Genomic DNA, 16,313 nt, shown 5'->3' with positions numbered 1-16,313 from the left:
AACGACCTGCTTAAGTTCAAGCTGAAAATCAGAATGGGGAAAGAAAGGGGGATTCATGTTACTATGAATGTGGCACGGTTGTTGGTGCCAGATGTGCTGGACTGAATATTTCAGAACAGGAAATGAAGGCCAAAATTCACAGAGGCGCACTGAAATTGCACAACAGAAGATTGGAAAACATTGCCTGGTTCAGTGATTCTTGATTTCTTCTGAGAGACTCAGATGGAAGGGTCAGAATTTGGCCTTAACAACATGAAAGGATTCATCCATCCCACCTTGTATCAAGGCAGCTGGTAATGTTGTAATAATGTGGGAGATATTTTTTCTGGAAAACCTTGGGCCTCTTAGTACCAAACAACATAACCACCTTGAGTATTGCTGCTAATTACGTTTATCCCTTTATGACCATAGTATGCCCATCTTGTGACGGTTACTTCCTGCAGGATAGCATGCCACAAAGCTCAGATCATCTCAAACTGGTTTCCTGAACATGACAATGAGCTCACTGTACTCAAATGGCCTCCACAGTGACCAGATCACAATCTAATGGAGCCCCTTTGGGATGTGGTGGAATGACAGATAGGCATCATGGATGTGCAGCTGACCAATCTGAAGCAACTCTCTGATGCCATCATGTTAATATCCACCAAAATCTCTGAATAATGTTTCCAGCACCTTGCTGAATCTGTGACACAAAGAATTAAGATACTCTGAAAACAGAACGGGTACAACCAGGTTCTAAAAAAGGTATAACTCATAAAGTGACCAACTGCGATGCTTTAAAGTGTTGTACACATTTCCTTGTTGATTTTTTTGTTTTGTGTTTTTGCTATAATTGAATCTCACATGAGTCAGAAGAGCAGGACTCCTCTTCCTTAACTCATATGCTGTAGGTTTTTCCAACTGGAAACCTTTACATCCTAAATTCCACCAATTCAACCATCAACCACCATCAATATCAACCACAAACACACTAAAAAGTCTAGTCCTAGCAACGGTGCTTAATTTATTGGCAATATAATATTCTATAGTATTTGGGGTATACTGGGAACAGCAACACAATTGTTACCATGCTTACCAATTGTGTTGATAAGCATGGTAACTACTATTTGGTATTTGGTAAATACTGCCAAATTAGACCAACCCGTAAGGGAAAAAAGGGAGGGAAAAAAATTAACACGTCCCACAATCCTACATACTTTTAATTACTATAAGGAGGCTGAAATGAATTATGTACTCCAGTCAGCAGTTCATCTTTAGAGCATCAACAAGTTTGCTGCCAATGAGCTCATGTGAGTCAAAATTATACATCCATCATCAAATATTGCAATGCAAACACGCTTCAAGGCCACAAATGCTCAGAACTTGGATGCCGTTCTAGAGTTAGTGTGCTCCATAGTGATTAAAGAGCCTTTCTATTTAAATAAGAATGTTTTTGTAACGAAAAAAAAGAGGCCAAAACTGCAAGAAAGATTATAATTATCAGAACATCAGTAATACTGCTACATGTGCAAACCTTGAATTTGCGTGGAGGTACAGAAGAGGTATAGAGAGACTCTTGAAGGGCCAGGGGGTCATCTGTGGGGTAGAGGTTGGCCCTGGACAGCCTGTGGGCCATGTGGGCCTGAAGCCGCTGCACTTCCTCCTCCTGCCTCTGCAGCAGCAACTCTGCTCCAACCAGAGTGTCATCAGCTCCCCCCTCATTTTGCCTGCAGGGAAAAGAAGAGAAGAGGATGGGCGTCAGAAGAGTCTGATGCTGTCTATAAGCAGAAAGGAAGCTATTCTCTCTGTGTGAGTGTGTGGTGGGGTTTATGTGAAGATACATCTTCTATTTGGACACTTTGTTTCATTTTTTTATGTAATGGACAAGTTTAAAGCTAGCAGCAAAATGGCTTTTTGTGTACAGCTGATGTTTTCGCTTTAGCATTCTGGGGAAAAAGGGAAGAAAAAGGGGCACTGCTGTGGGACAAATTGTTGAGCAGGCTGAACAACAGCAGGCAGTTCTGATCTATAATGCCAGAGATTAGAGAGAGACAGAGAATGTTGAATGTGGATGTCACATTAGATGACCTCACTAGTGAAGCATGGAGCTGACCCTGCCAAGCCACACCAGCTGTATGTTTGTGGCTTAGAGTACCAAACAGGATAGCTTCCACATTCACCAGGAGTTTTGTGAGGTGGGGGTGGGATGGGTGAGGGGAACGTGAGGGGGGTGGGAGAGACTGGGCATTACCTGTGTCTGTTTGCATTGTGGCTTGCCAGCGCCAACGCGTCATGTTCGGTTAGAAGTGCCAGCTGGGAGCCATACCTGCCAATTTCACCAGGTTTCTTAGCTAGAAAAGACAGCAGAATGTCAGTACAATAAACAAAAACAAAGGAAAATACACATCAATTAACATGAATACTTAGGTCCATCATGTAAATATGCCAAAATTAGCTATACAGGCTAATTTTCCTCTGCAGTCGCCAGTAGGCTAGTGGCATTTTTTTTAAAACATAAAGAGAAACCCCCCCCCAAAGATGCAAAAGCATCCAAGCATAGAGGTGCACAAAAAAGCCAAAGGGCTAAATGCTGTTTTTACATTTTTATAGTAAAACAGACACGCACACACATGGTGCAGCAAATATACCTGTCAAAGGTGCAATTATAGAAGAGCAAAATCAGCACAACAAATGGCATCTCTGTTGCCTTGCAATAAAGTGTGCTGCATTACAGCAACGGTAGGTGTAATAAAGTAATTTCTGTCGTATAAGTTATTACTGAATGCATGTTTAAAAACAGGTTTGGATTTAGTAACACAAACTAGGTTAGAGATGCTTTTGAATTCCACTACATTCTAGTGAATAATATAAATCCACAAGTTTCTTTTTCAGTGTTAAACTTTGGTGCAGGGTTACATTAGAATGGGCTTCAAGTCTTTTTGGCCAAAATTTGGCCTAAATTTTGCAGCAGGGATTTGTTTTTAGTGATATGGAAAGTTAGCCAGTTAATGTCTTAACCTTTAGGCTGATCTTAACTGAACTCATCATTGACTAGCTCAGCCTTCTGTTGTGTTGACAATTTTAAGTGAATTAATCTTGAGTAGTCCTAGTGCGGAAAACATTATGCACACTACTACTACAATAACAATAAGGTGCATTGCACAATTTCATTTTTCACTGACAGTGGAAAGGAATTCTTACCTTGTGCAATCTTACATAGTGAAAGACAACATGCAATTTGTTTAGCGGCATCAGGCAATCAAATAACAGCAGTTGATTGGAAGTTACCTCAACATGGGAAACTGCCAGGTCTGCTGCTGTGCTTCTAAATCAAGCAAAAGCAGCGGCACTTCGCTTTAAGCCTAAAAAGTGCACTAAGAAGTCACCGTAAGCCACTGCGGAAACTGAGTATTATCAGAACAGCCACAGCTCAGTATGGCTCTCTCATGTTATTATTACGTGACTGATTTATTCTCTTGCATGCACATAGCCAAGATGAGTTACATGTGTGCGGCACCTATCACCTGTTAGTTACATTTCATAGTATGCTATGTGTGGGTGGGATCGCCATTAAAAGCGGAATAGCAGTAAAGGATTTGTCAGTGGCGTCTTTTACCTTGCCTGTAATCTGGATCAGAGGAGGCGAGTGAGGGGCTTTCACTGGATGAACTGTAATCACTGTGGTACCTGTGGTGGGTGTGGACTGGGTCTGGCAACAGAGAAATTCAGTTGAAAATTATGTATTATACAAACCACACAGTAGTATAGTAATAATAATAACAACAAAAGGGATAACTTCATGCACTTAATACAAATTAAGGTGTTAAGGTGAAGCCGTGTATTTGTCAATGTTACATAAAACAGAGGTTTACAATAAGTTGTATGAGACTTTATGGGGCTAGGACAACATATGAATTGATGGGCGCATGTTTTCATTTACTCCACAATCTACTGAAACCAAACGGTGACACTAAGCCTGTAAAATAACACACACAAAGCAGGATTTAGTCATGCTGTGGGTAAACACTCCTAATGAAAGGCATATGTACCTACAAGGAAAAGCAGATTTAGCAAGTGTATGCAGGCATGCCTCCAGTCAGGTTAGAATGCTTTTTTTTTTTTATTTAAGGCGTAAACTTTTGTCTTGCTAGACTGGGTGAACCACAGCACCACAGCAAGTACAGACCAGTCCCCCACACTTGAACGTTTCTCAAAGCAAAGACCAATTAACTTAATAATAACCTAAAAATCTGTGGTAACTGAGAAAAAACAAACAAACAAACAATATGATTCAATCTGAAACCTACCCTAATGTATCATGTGCTCTTTGCATTGTACACAGAACTTGAAATTCCTGCTCCTCAGTACCAACTACATAGCTTGAATGAATGGGATTCCCAAGTCACTGCTAAGGCATTTTATTTTACAGTTTCACAAAACAACAGAGTTCACCTTGTACTGATCTCTGCCTTACGTAAACATGTTAAGCAAAAAAGCATTGTGGCCCGACAGCCACTATAATGTTACTTAGAGGAAGGAGGACTGGTTGGACTATCACCCAAAATAGTTTTCCATCTTCCAGTGGACGGTGACTCATCATTTCCTTTAACACAAAAAGGTGCACAGAGGAGCAGTCTTGTGTAATTTACAGCAAATTACCCATGCAGTCACAATGACTTACATTTCTGCTTCAAAGCCCTCACTGAGACATACATACATGCAGTCACCTGCCTTTATACTTAGGTGAGTTTTAGAAACACTGAGGTGAAGAATACAATGCAGAGAAAAATTATCATCATGAAAAAGCTTTTTCTAAGAAGAGGAGCTTACAACAGCTAATAAAAAAAAACATATTTATCAATATGGATTACTTAACAACACTTTACTGAGCTTCACAGAAAGGAGGAAACATGATAAAAAGCAATAAAACATTTGATTTTAAAGGAATCTACTTCTACTATCTCAACTACGATGTTTTGCTATAAGTCAGAATGATACTGGAGGTTATTTCAGTTTTATCAACCTTGTCAAGGAAAAAAAAAAAAGAATTATAACCCCACTGTTAAAAAACAAAACAAAAAAAAACAACCCCCACCCCGACTCCCTAAGTCTGGTGAGGTCCTGGAGGTGCTAAAAATAACAGAAAAGCTTGGAGCCTATCCCAGATAAATTTCATCCAGGGCGGGGCACCCATTTTGACAGGTCGTTGGTCAATCCCGGCAACCACACTTACGAGTTTCCTCCTCATCTAACCCGATTGTCTTTGGACTATGGAAGCAACCGAAGCACCTGGAAAATCCCATGCAGAAAAGTTTGAGCCCAGCTGTGAGATTACCACACTGTGCTGACCCACGCAAAATATAAATATATTTTTATGAATGTGGCAACCTGAATCTGGATACAGATTTAAGATGATTCATGTGCCACACACTCTTTTTGGTCATGGAAACAGCACTAAATGAGTTAGTTGTAACAAAGACAAGAAAAAACAAATCACCCCAAAAAAACAAATAATCCCCAGGACCAACGTTTCAGTGTGTCAGGCGGTGCTTTTAGGTAATTTCAAAAAGTAACAGAGATGATAACAGCTGAGTGGAGAGTGAGATTTTCCTCATAATGTAAATGTTTATAAGTAAGCAAGAGAACAGAAGGGTTAGAAAAATGCCGAGTTCAAAAAAGATGTAGCGCAAAGCTCATTCTCAGTGCCACCAATTATACCAGCTTTATTCACAGGAAAATATAAAGGAAACCATTAAGGTAAAGGTAAATAAATAATGCAATAAAGTCCTTCTTTTTCTTAAAGATTGTAATGACAGAAAAAAAGATGAGTACTTCTGTTGTTCGTATGTTTTGTTTTCTGGAAATACTTTGCATGAGAGAGAGCACTCCCCACAAACTTGCTGGAAAAGCAGCCTCTACGTAACAGTCTCTACATACTTTAAGGCAAAGAGCATCAATTCTAGGAAAGAATTATCAAAGCATGCATTCACCACCAAGCTTTCTCCAGGCTGCACTTCATCTTTCATTTGTCCTCACATACATGTTTATCTCCATGATCTGACTTTATGTAGGTGATACCTCTGCATGTACTACAAGTGTCTACAGTCCTTCAGTCTTTAAGTATTTTACACTGAGAAAAAGACCCTACTCTGACTGTGCTCTGAGGTTATTTAGTCCCTCGGAGCACTAAATAATTGGACATTATTCATAATGTGAAGAGGAAATAAGTTAGGTAGCTCAAATGGTTTAGAAATAACAAACAGTCAACAGCTTTTCACAAAAAAACAAACACTCAGCAATCTCATCTCCTGCTGACTCAAATAGAATAATTAAGACAATTTCAAAAGGCTGTGATTTACAGACACACCTCCCCTTCCTCTGGAGCAGCAGCGTTCTGTACTGCTGTCCAACATGGACCCACCCCGGCAGAAACCCACATAATCTGCTGCCAAGTGCCGGAAAAGTCCAATAATGTTAGGAATTCCCTCATCTGCTACGCATGACTCCTATTACAGCCTCCAGTTCGACAAGGAAAGCTTTGACTGACACCAAAAATGGTGTGTGGGGGTTTTATTGGAACTGTTTGAGACAGAAGAGCCCAGGTACAGACATGCCCATGCACACAAAGGCATGCACACAAGCACACAAACGTGAGCGTTGCAATACATTTAGACAAGACTTGTAAATGCACGCACACACAGAAGGGCAGTCAAGGGCTGTTTAACCCTGTAAAACCTGAGACCACTGACCACTGCTGTGCCATCACTTTCCTGCAGAAAAGAACAGAAAGAAGTGAGAGAGAGAAAAAAAAGAAAAGGAAAAGAGGTCTCTGCCAAGAAACACATCCAACAAGGCCCCCTCCAAATGGTTTGTACTCAATTAGGCCCCATTCATGGTGTAGCCAAAGAACAGTTGGCTCACCCTTCGCAGACACCCGCAGTCACTTCTGATGGCAGTAAACAAAGCTTCTCTCCAGGATGCTTTGTAATAGCCATCATTTAATATTAATGAATAGTTCAACCCACTCAGTCTTCTCTGCACATTCACAAGCAATCACAAACACAACAGTAATGCCATTTTTCCCCACAATTCCTTGCTAAAAATCTCATTTTTTAAAAAATATTTACCGCAATGTTAAAGCCTGCAGCGTGTGGCAGTCATCCCAAAGCTTTAGTTTAAGTTTCTTTCAGTTTGTGGATCTTAAATTGGAAATATCTGCTGGACTTTTTTTAGTGACTCTTTAAATCTGGACCTTGTTTTTGTGTCATCTTAGCAGTTATATGAAGGTGTTGCTCATGCTACCCATAAGGTGTGAAGTGACAAAGTCTTGCACTTTCATGAGATGAAGAAATAAAAAAAAAAAAAACCAAACAAACCCTTAAATCCTCTAAATTACAATCGATACAAAGCAAAGGGGAGTGAAAGAAAAGAAGGCAAGAAGGTACTTGCTGGGGGATGAAAAGCCACAGTCGAGGAAAAGAATGCTTGGTTGGTGGTTCAGTCAGCATCAAAAATAGCTGCGAGAAAAGCAGGGAGGCTGAAGGCTGGAAGGAGCACAGAGTGGGGATGTTGCAAGAACAGCAAGAGAGCAAGAGGTAGAAGACAGTGGTTTATTGTATGAAATCGTTCAAGCCTCATGCGCCTTAAACGGCTCTCAGCTGGCCAAGAGACATGTGACTCACTGCATAAACTTACTTTACTAAGAATTTCATAATCTCCAACAGGAAACTTAAAGCTATTATAACAGATGACTGACGTGTTAAACAGTTCTGCTTGATGTCCTTGATTTAAGCATTGCGCTATTATTTTAAGACTATTTTTCTTTCAGTCTGTACACACTGAAAGTATGTAACTAGTTCGCATCTATCCTTTATAGCCATAATAATAATTTTTTATAAAAAAAAAAAAAAGGGATTTTGTATATAACATCTCTGACAGTCAGCAGCAGGCTAGAATTAAGCCAACCTATAATTACTGGTCACTGTAGCAATGAGTCACTCTGTCTAAACCTTGCTGTCCAGCCACCACCAAGCCAGCACCCGGTTCCCCCTACTTCACAACACTTACGTGGTAGTTACTACAGATGGATACGCAACTTGTAACTAGTCCAACTGTCTGGTTGCTCACTTGATCCCGTTGCTTTCACTTTATTTTTGTCTTTCAGATCAGGTCAGCTGATGACTCCATGCTGTGCCTGATAAATCCATGCACTACAGAGTCTGACACTTCACTTACATCAAGTGACCCTGAACTGGTCTGTTTTACTTAAGACTTCCTTCCTTGCCACAGTTGCAGACTAAACCCAAGAAATTTGTTGTGGCCAACCACACACATAACAGCAATCTTACATTTTTACACACTATAGGCCACATGTTGTATGCTCCGACAAAGGACTCCTAAGCACACATGACCAAAAGCAACCAGGTGCTTGTTGTTTGTGATGTGTTGAAATAAGGAAAGGCTTACATCGAAAAAACATCCCATGGAATGAAAACAACAGCTTGTTAGTCATTCTGTTTATATTTAATCAGCGCCAGCTTCCAAGAAAAGGCCAAAACTGCCATGATGGGTTTTTTTCCTAAAAGTGAAAATCATTCACAACACGTTGTCCACAGTAGGCGTCACAACCACAACGTGATACCACTTTGAATTACATGATTCTGGTTCGTATTTTGTTTTGAAAATTTGTCAAGGAATTTAACAAACACACAACAACACAAACTTAACCCTGAAAACATTCATTTGTACACATTCTCTATTAAATTAAACCCCTAGTTTCAGCATACTCACCATCCACTGCTTGTCTTAGCGCCTGAAGTTTCCTCTGTTTTTCCTTGATCTTGTCATAGGCACCGGTGATGCCCGAGCCTACAGACAAGGCTGAGTGGTGATGAGGCTTCCGACTGTTCAGCCCACCAAACTCAAGGTATTGAGAATCCCTTTCTCTTAAAGCTTGCAAAGGTGATTTGCGCCTGCCACTGGAGTGTGTACTTAAGGCACTACTGCCTCTTCTTGCATCCTCCAAAGCCCCAAAGCGAAGAGCCTCTGGGTCAATGCAAGCCAAGTCCACAGAGGAAGCCCAGGTCTTCCTGGGCTGACTTAGCTTCAGTTCCCCACTGGAGAAAGGCAGAGATCTACGGTCCAGTTCCACAGGCCGGCCTTTTTGCTGGGGGTGAAAGGGGTGCAGATAGGGATAAGAACGCTGGGAATGGAGCGAGGGGGGCTTTGGGTAGAGTTCACTGGGTAAGTCAGAATTGGTGTGATAATCAGACAGGGAATACTGTAAAGCTGCCCCGTCATCCCCCTTCAAAAGATCCTGGATTGGCAGTGAGCCCATGGAACGACTAAGGCCTCGGTTTAGAGAGGTTTGTTCCTGAGTCTTCGCTCTGTAGCGCTCCAGAACCCGAGGGGCAGCACTCCTCCCTAAGAGCAGGGGAGAACCAAAATTTTAAACGCCAAGCAGATACAGAGGTTGACAAGTGTTAAAATAGCTTCTTTGTGTCCAATAATATATGACTGTTACACTTTTGCATGTAAAACAAACAACAGCAGCCCAAGGAATAAAAAGCTAATATTACTACAGTTCCTCAGTTTGTTGAGAAACGATTTTTCCGTTGTTTTAAAAGGAAACCAAATTGTGGCCCAATAACTAACAATTTGTGCCACAAGCATCTTACAATCTATCACTGCCTTTCCCCGAATAAGAACTTTTGCTTTCACCATCCATAAATTTAAAGTTTGCCTTTCCAGGCATATAAACACTACTAGTAAAGTCTGTTTTTTAGTGAGAAATAAACCAGTGAAGTATGCAGGAACAAAACAAAGGGAAAAAATACAGAAACAAGAGGGTAAACGGGCAGATGTTGAGGCCTGTAAAAAAATAAAAACCCTGCATGTGGGTTGGTTTTAATCTAGAAAGCATATGTTTGGAAATGCATTAAAGATAGCCAGATTCCAGTCTTCCAGGAACTCAGGAGGAAACTTGAAAAAACTTGACTGAGTAAAACTGGAATAAAAAAAAAAAAAAATCAAAAATTTATGCTGCATGTCTTTGATTTGTCAAAGAGGTGAGTTACACTCCCAGACACGCTGCCAGTCGATCACAATGATAACATGCACAGCATGTGTAAAAGGAACAAAGACAATATCTGAATTCCCTAAGCAGCAATAAGAACTTGGAGCCACTGGGTTAAGGGTGACAGAGAGAGAGAGCTGGTCCTTTCAGAGGAAAGATGCTTAAGAACTGAGTAATACTCTTTGCATGTACTTTCCCTAGGGCTGGCTGGGGATCAACCAGGGAAACAAAGCACTGATACAAACAGGAGACCAGCAGCTACACTGATGACTCCAAAATATGCATCTGTAATCAATGCCATGCCGTGCTTACATAATCGAGATGGAAGCCATGTTTGTGCTCTGCTCTCCTCTTCATGGCCTGGAAAAATGCCCGAGTTCTCTCAGAAACCACTGGGAAGATTTGTTCATATTTTCCTGAATTAAATCCGATTCGAGGTTGTAACTCGGTGTTCCTCTCTCTGACTACTTTCACTTCTTTCCCACAGACTCAAAGAGTGAGTATGTCACTGATAAATGGTTAGAAAACAAGGTGAGCAATTTACATCTGATTCTTTCTTCATTAAAATATATTTTTAATAAACATGTGGGCAACCAGCATAAACTGTTAAGCCCTCACAGCTTAAAGATTAGGGGTGAGTAAAACCACCCGGCCAGCATATTACGATGACCCCATGAGCTGCCGTTCTTTCGTGTTTTGCCAAACATTTTAACCGACTTATGGACCTCTGAAGGTGTCCCATGGTTTCTGGCACCACAGAAGGAGTTCAGTAAGTTGTGAGAACCCCTAACACCCTTTCGCAATTTGATTGTTTTTCTTTCCATGAATAACTTTATACCGACAACAACAAGCACCCTGCATAGTTGGCTGTTTCAGAGATGAAGACTTGGCCACTGTCAATATAATCTTCAACACAATGGCAATTCACTATTCATGTAACATATACCAGATTGTTATTTAATCTTCCATGTCACAATGTTATTCTCTGTATCTATCAGTGGACACATGTTTTGGTTCGTCTCTGGACTCGCTTGACAAATTGAATTTCAAAGTGTTCCCAAACGTTCTAAACAAAGCCTGTTTATCTAAGATCTGGTGATTTGTTTTAGAGAGAGGCTGAACTTGTGACCCTCATATGAAGATTACACAGAATGTAGGTAAATAAAACATTTAAGTGCAACGGACTAATATTTGCTGAGTTCGACACTAAAAATAAATAAAAACCTTATCGCGTTGGCAGCCTTTTATCCGCCTGCAGCCAATAGATACAACTCAGTGTGGAAATTAATGATTTTGAGCACACCACTGCAACATTACTGTGTCACTTAGGTGCAGCTCATCTTACCTGAGGGCAACCCTTTGCCCCTCAGCCTCTCCCGAATCTCTTTGCTCCGCTCCGGAAGAGATTCTCTGTCAGTCAGCAAACCGTCCAGCTGTGAAAAAGACAGAAAATGAAAAACAAAGAGTGAGGGTGAAAGAAGGAAGACGTCCTGAAACATGTTCTATCAGCATGACCACATCACCTGTTGTATAATTCAAACCTAGTGTGCTTTTGGAAGAGCTTGTTATAGGTCTTTAACATACACTTAGCTAAGAAGCATTCTTCCAATAAAGGCTTCCTGACAATTTCGCAAATATGGACTCTTAGACAGGAATGCTGGAATTTCATTTTATATACATCATCACATGTTATACCTGAGAAAGGCTGCCCAGCACTGTCCTGACGAGTCTTCTGATATAACTGAAAGGAGGGTCACAGCTGGAGTTTCGGATGTGTTTGCTGGAGATGTCCAGGACTGTGCGCAGTGATATTCGACTCAATGTAATGTCATCACACATGTTGAGGAGTAAACTGTTTATGTGTTCTCCCAGCTCCATAGGCTGCATAGGGGGGTGGGGGTGGGGGTGGGGGGGGGAAATAACACAGTTAAACTACAAACAGTGAAAAGAGCGTCTTGTTCTCAAGCATCCTGGCAAAAGGTTGGTCTAGATTTTAATTAGCGTCACAGTCACTACATGACATCAAATTAAATTTTATGAAATAATATCAGAATTCATCTCTCTGTTAAACGGAGAAATGTTTGGCTGCTTTTGGACCGAACACGTTATAGCCAGTATGCAGTTGGGAGGGCTCAGCAGATACATTACAAGCAGTTGTTTTGATCTAGAGTAGATGCACATTCACAAACAGGAACTGAAGCAAGGCTAGGACACCACCTAATGTTGTCATTCTTTAGTTTCTGTTAATCCTGTTTTCAGCTTCTTCATTTTCTCTGTTTTTAAAAATGGGAAATTTTGGTGGTGGATTCCTGTGTTTAACCAAACAAGGTACACTTTCATCTGCACATATCTCAAAACCTTTGTCTTATGATAAGAAAGTACCCAGTCCATGATGGAAGCTTAAAACAAAAGACCCTAAAAACAGATTTCTGAGAGATGTGATGGTCCCCAATTCAGTGGTTTGTAGAAGTAAAAACACGTATACTACCTCCAACAGTTATTACATTATGAAAATAGTTTGTTATCCAAAAGTGCCTTCTTTACATGCATTTCTGTTCATTCTTCATGTTTTTCAACAAGTCTGATCATTTTACATCATGCAGGTGTATTGCCGGGGTATCACAGAAGTACTGTGTTGAGTTGAAAACTTGGATGAAAACTTTTCCTACTTTAGATAAAGAATTGTGTAATTGATAAGATTTTAATGATACCAACTCCAGTACTGACTGTGCTTGTATCCCTGATTCTTTATCGATTTTCTGGGTAGTTTAAAAAAAAAGAAAAAGAAAAAGAAGACGACTCTTGTATGCCAAAGCAGTACTATTGTGATTTTTGCCTTGTTTTGCAATACATGACTGTCAGAAAAACATACCAGCAGCGATAACAGGTACTGATAAGACTGTTGGCATGTTGGAAGCTTTTCTTAGTGCCCATCACCAGTACAAAATATTTTTTATGCACTCGATCATCTTTTATTTTTTCATATTTTTTGGTACTGTAGCATTTGGCTGTGGGCAGTGAGCTAGCAACTGATTTCCATCATTTACCTTATCTTAGAAATAAAGGGGAGTTTTTCAACAGAGCGAATGTTGCAATCCACCCATTCCACAGACAAAATGCTTTGATTTTGTTTTTTCCTCCATATATCATGGGCTTTTTCAAAATACGGGATGAACAAAGTATTTCTTTACCTATTCTACTGGAGAGTTGAGTAGAATGACATAGCATTATGTGTTTTAAGTGCACGCAGCAGCACCTTTAAGGGTGACAGGAAAGGCTGATGAGACGTGGATGGATGAGAGTGGATGGAGCCTCAGCCTTTCAGTGAAGCCGAGCAGATGGCAAACTTGAGTGTGAGATGCCTCTAAACTGTGGGTGGTATTTTCTCACAATAGTGAGCACGCTGTGCAGATTATCTTTTATACCTGACTGACTCTGGTTGAGATATGAGCATGTCTTCAAACCATCTCTGTAAATTCCAGAGTGCCTTTACCTTTTCTTCCATTTCTTATCTAGATGTGAAGATCATAGTTTGGAAAAAGCCAGATATGCCTGAAACCTCATTGGTGATGTATATACAGGTATCTGTGGAAGTATTTGGTACAACAATAGAGGGACATGCGCTACTTTCTCCTACTCCACTGTTCTCCACCATTTCGGCAGCATGCCTGTGCAGGTTTGACAGCTGAATTTTAAGTAATTCCACAATGCTCAACATGATAGATACTATTAAACCTTGACAAACACTGGTGTGTCTCTTCCAGTAAAACCCGTTCAACACTTACTGTATTTGCCAAGTGTGCCATTTAAACACCTGATGTCATATCTTTAGTCCAGTCTCACACAGGCAACAATGTATCACTTCTACACTTTAAAATGTGCTGCTATCCAAACTCTAAGATTTTTTAATGTATAGTCACTTCACTGAATATAAAAAAATATATATACTTTTAGTTTATAAGACTTTGTTAAAGTGTACACAGAATTCCACATCCAAAGCTGTCCAGGTGGCCGGATTGGAGCCTTTGGTGGGCCATTCTGGACCCCCAGGCCATATGTTTGACACCCTTGCTCTGCACATTTGGAAGGAAGCGTCTGTGTTAAAGATTTACCTGACTATGGGGGATCTCATAGTCCGCCCCCCAGAATAAGGTCATCCCCAGAGAGTACATGTGCATCTGTGAAAAATAACACTACATTATATTTCATTCACTCAAGACAAAATGCATGCAACAGTAAATAATAATAATATATGTATAAAGATGAGGCACAAAACCTGAAAGCAAGTCAAAGATAAATGGACTAAGGCTCAACAACTGCTAAGAGTTTTTAGGGGAGGCGGGGGAGGGAAAAAAAGGACAGGGGCTCTCAACCTAAATCCAGAAACATTTTTCCATTTTCCCCTCCTTACTCCTCTCCGCTCGTTGCGTGGAAGAGAAATTACTTCCCCTGAATGTTGGGCTTGGTAGAGGAAAGAATAATTCAGCGACTGCCAAAGAATGCAACGTTGCCTTCAAGGTCTTTTAGGAACACATCACAGAGTACAAATTTAAAGAAACACTAACACTTTCAGAAAACGTGTAAGACGTTGTCGATTAAAAGCGACAATATGACCTCTATATGTCAAAAAAGCAAAAGGAAAACTTGCACATGACGTATGTTTATCCGCAGTATGATTATGAAGGAAACAGATCATATTCTCTACACTGAAATAACTGAGCTGGGGAGACAGGCCCAGGGTTGGAAAACTGACTCAGCAAAAAACCATGTTGAGGTCTGTGGGTCTGTGCCAGAGACGGGAATCCAGTCATGCAAGGTTTTTGCTCTTCACCAGAGAGGCAGAGTTAAAATGAGGGGGTGTGGTGTACTGTGATCGCTCACAACTTCAAATATGAATCTTCTACATGCTGTCTCTGCTTTTCCAGTGAAGAAATGCTCTAACCATACACACTGACTATTAGTATCATCTATACCCAACATTTAACACGAAACGTTGCAGAACAGACTAAATGTACTAAATACAGAAAATGTACAAAACTTTAAAAACGCAAGACATCTGAAAAAACAAAGACAAAAACTCATGATCGACAATACAGACAGAACAAAAATAGCTCTGCCTTATTTGTTCGTTTTCCATTGAGCATGTCATTTGCGTGTCTTTTGAAACTTTGGATGCTAAGGAAAACAATGACTAGCATCAGCAAAATGACGTAGGCAGGATCTTAAAGAAACAGAAAAAGAAAGCACGACACACAGCTATGCACGTAAGGAAGATCTGTCTGCAAGTAAAGACGCAAAGTATGTGTAAACCTTTCACAGTAATGTGACTTTTTCACAGCATTTCTAACCATTTAATGAACAATTATTCATCATGCTTGAGTACGTGAAACCGATAAACAAAACAAGTTATAAACATTTTTCTTACAATCATGGTGATTTTCTTTTGGATTCTGCTAAAACATCTTTGGGAAAGATAATTAAAAAATTCCTTTGTGCAGGAAACCCCCCGATGAGCACACAGGTGTTGACACATATTTCTCTAGCCAGTGTCAGGCTATTAAACTAATGGTTTTGTGCCAACAAACCACCAAAAGGCAGAAAAGTTAAGCATGTCTGACAAAAAAAAAAAAAAAATCTCCATTTAAGGGAGAAAATGCACCTATGTCATTAGCTAGGATACAACTGACATGACTTGGTAAGAAAGAGTGAATGTAAACATGGCTATGTTTAGAACAAGGGGTACTCAACAGTCACTGACTGGTTAGATGACACCAAGTGATGGTTCAAAATGAATGTTTAGTTTAAACACAAGATTTCACTTAAAAATATGGGCAACAACAAAAGATTAGAGCACAGACACACGTAGACTAAACAATTTGGCAGATGCTGTCGCCACGTGGTGTATTATCATGGTTTATACCTTTTCTATGTCAGAAACAGAAGTCAAGGAGTTCCCCTTCAGGACCTCTGGTGCTGTGAAGGCCCTTAAGTCCTGCTGGGTGACATACTCGTCTGTGAATGAGATGTTGCCAGATGGCATGAGCAGGAGGGACCAGGGAGATATAATGAAGCCCATGGCTGAAGGGTCTGGAAATGGAAATAACATTTCAATGATTAGTTTGCCATTGCGGTTGAACAGCAGAAAAAAAAAAAATAAATAAATAAATCATCGTTTCTTCACATAAATTCTTAGCCATTCCCACATATTCACACAAGGACAGCATTAAAGTCAAGATCTGTGTTTTTAAGCTTCATA

The 16,313-nt window shown here is 40.3% G+C and overlaps 1 protein-coding gene across 3 annotated transcripts in view; it reads right to left on the bottom strand.

The window, feature by feature from the left end:
• Positions 1-16,313, bottom strand: part of ptpn13 (protein tyrosine phosphatase non-receptor type 13) — a 49,835-nt gene that overhangs the window by 19,254 nt on the left and 14,268 nt on the right. For all 3 annotated transcript variants that reach the window (XM_084935460.1, XM_084935461.1, XM_084935462.1), the window contains exons 3-10: positions 15,978-16,144; positions 14,170-14,235; positions 11,753-11,938; positions 11,403-11,490; positions 8,773-9,405; positions 3,599-3,691; positions 2,234-2,333; positions 1,517-1,709 (exon numbers count right to left, since the gene is read on the bottom strand). In XM_084935460.1, the coding sequence (XP_084791586.1) occupies positions 1,517-1,709; positions 2,234-2,333; positions 3,599-3,691; positions 8,773-9,405; positions 11,403-11,490; positions 11,753-11,938; positions 14,170-14,235; positions 15,978-16,144 (1,526 nt within the window). The remainder of the gene's footprint in view (positions 1-1,516; positions 1,710-2,233; positions 2,334-3,598; positions 3,692-8,772; positions 9,406-11,402; positions 11,491-11,752; positions 11,939-14,169; positions 14,236-15,977; positions 16,145-16,313) is intronic.

The sequence above is a fragment of the Perissodus microlepis genome, chromosome 7 (assembly GCF_051167445.1).
Source record: "Perissodus microlepis isolate ML-2025 ecotype Zambia chromosome 7, ASM5116744v1, whole genome shotgun sequence".
Classification (NCBI taxonomy): domain Eukaryota; kingdom Metazoa; phylum Chordata; class Actinopteri; order Cichliformes; family Cichlidae; genus Perissodus; species Perissodus microlepis.
This window is presented reverse-complemented; position numbering and strand designations above follow the sequence as displayed.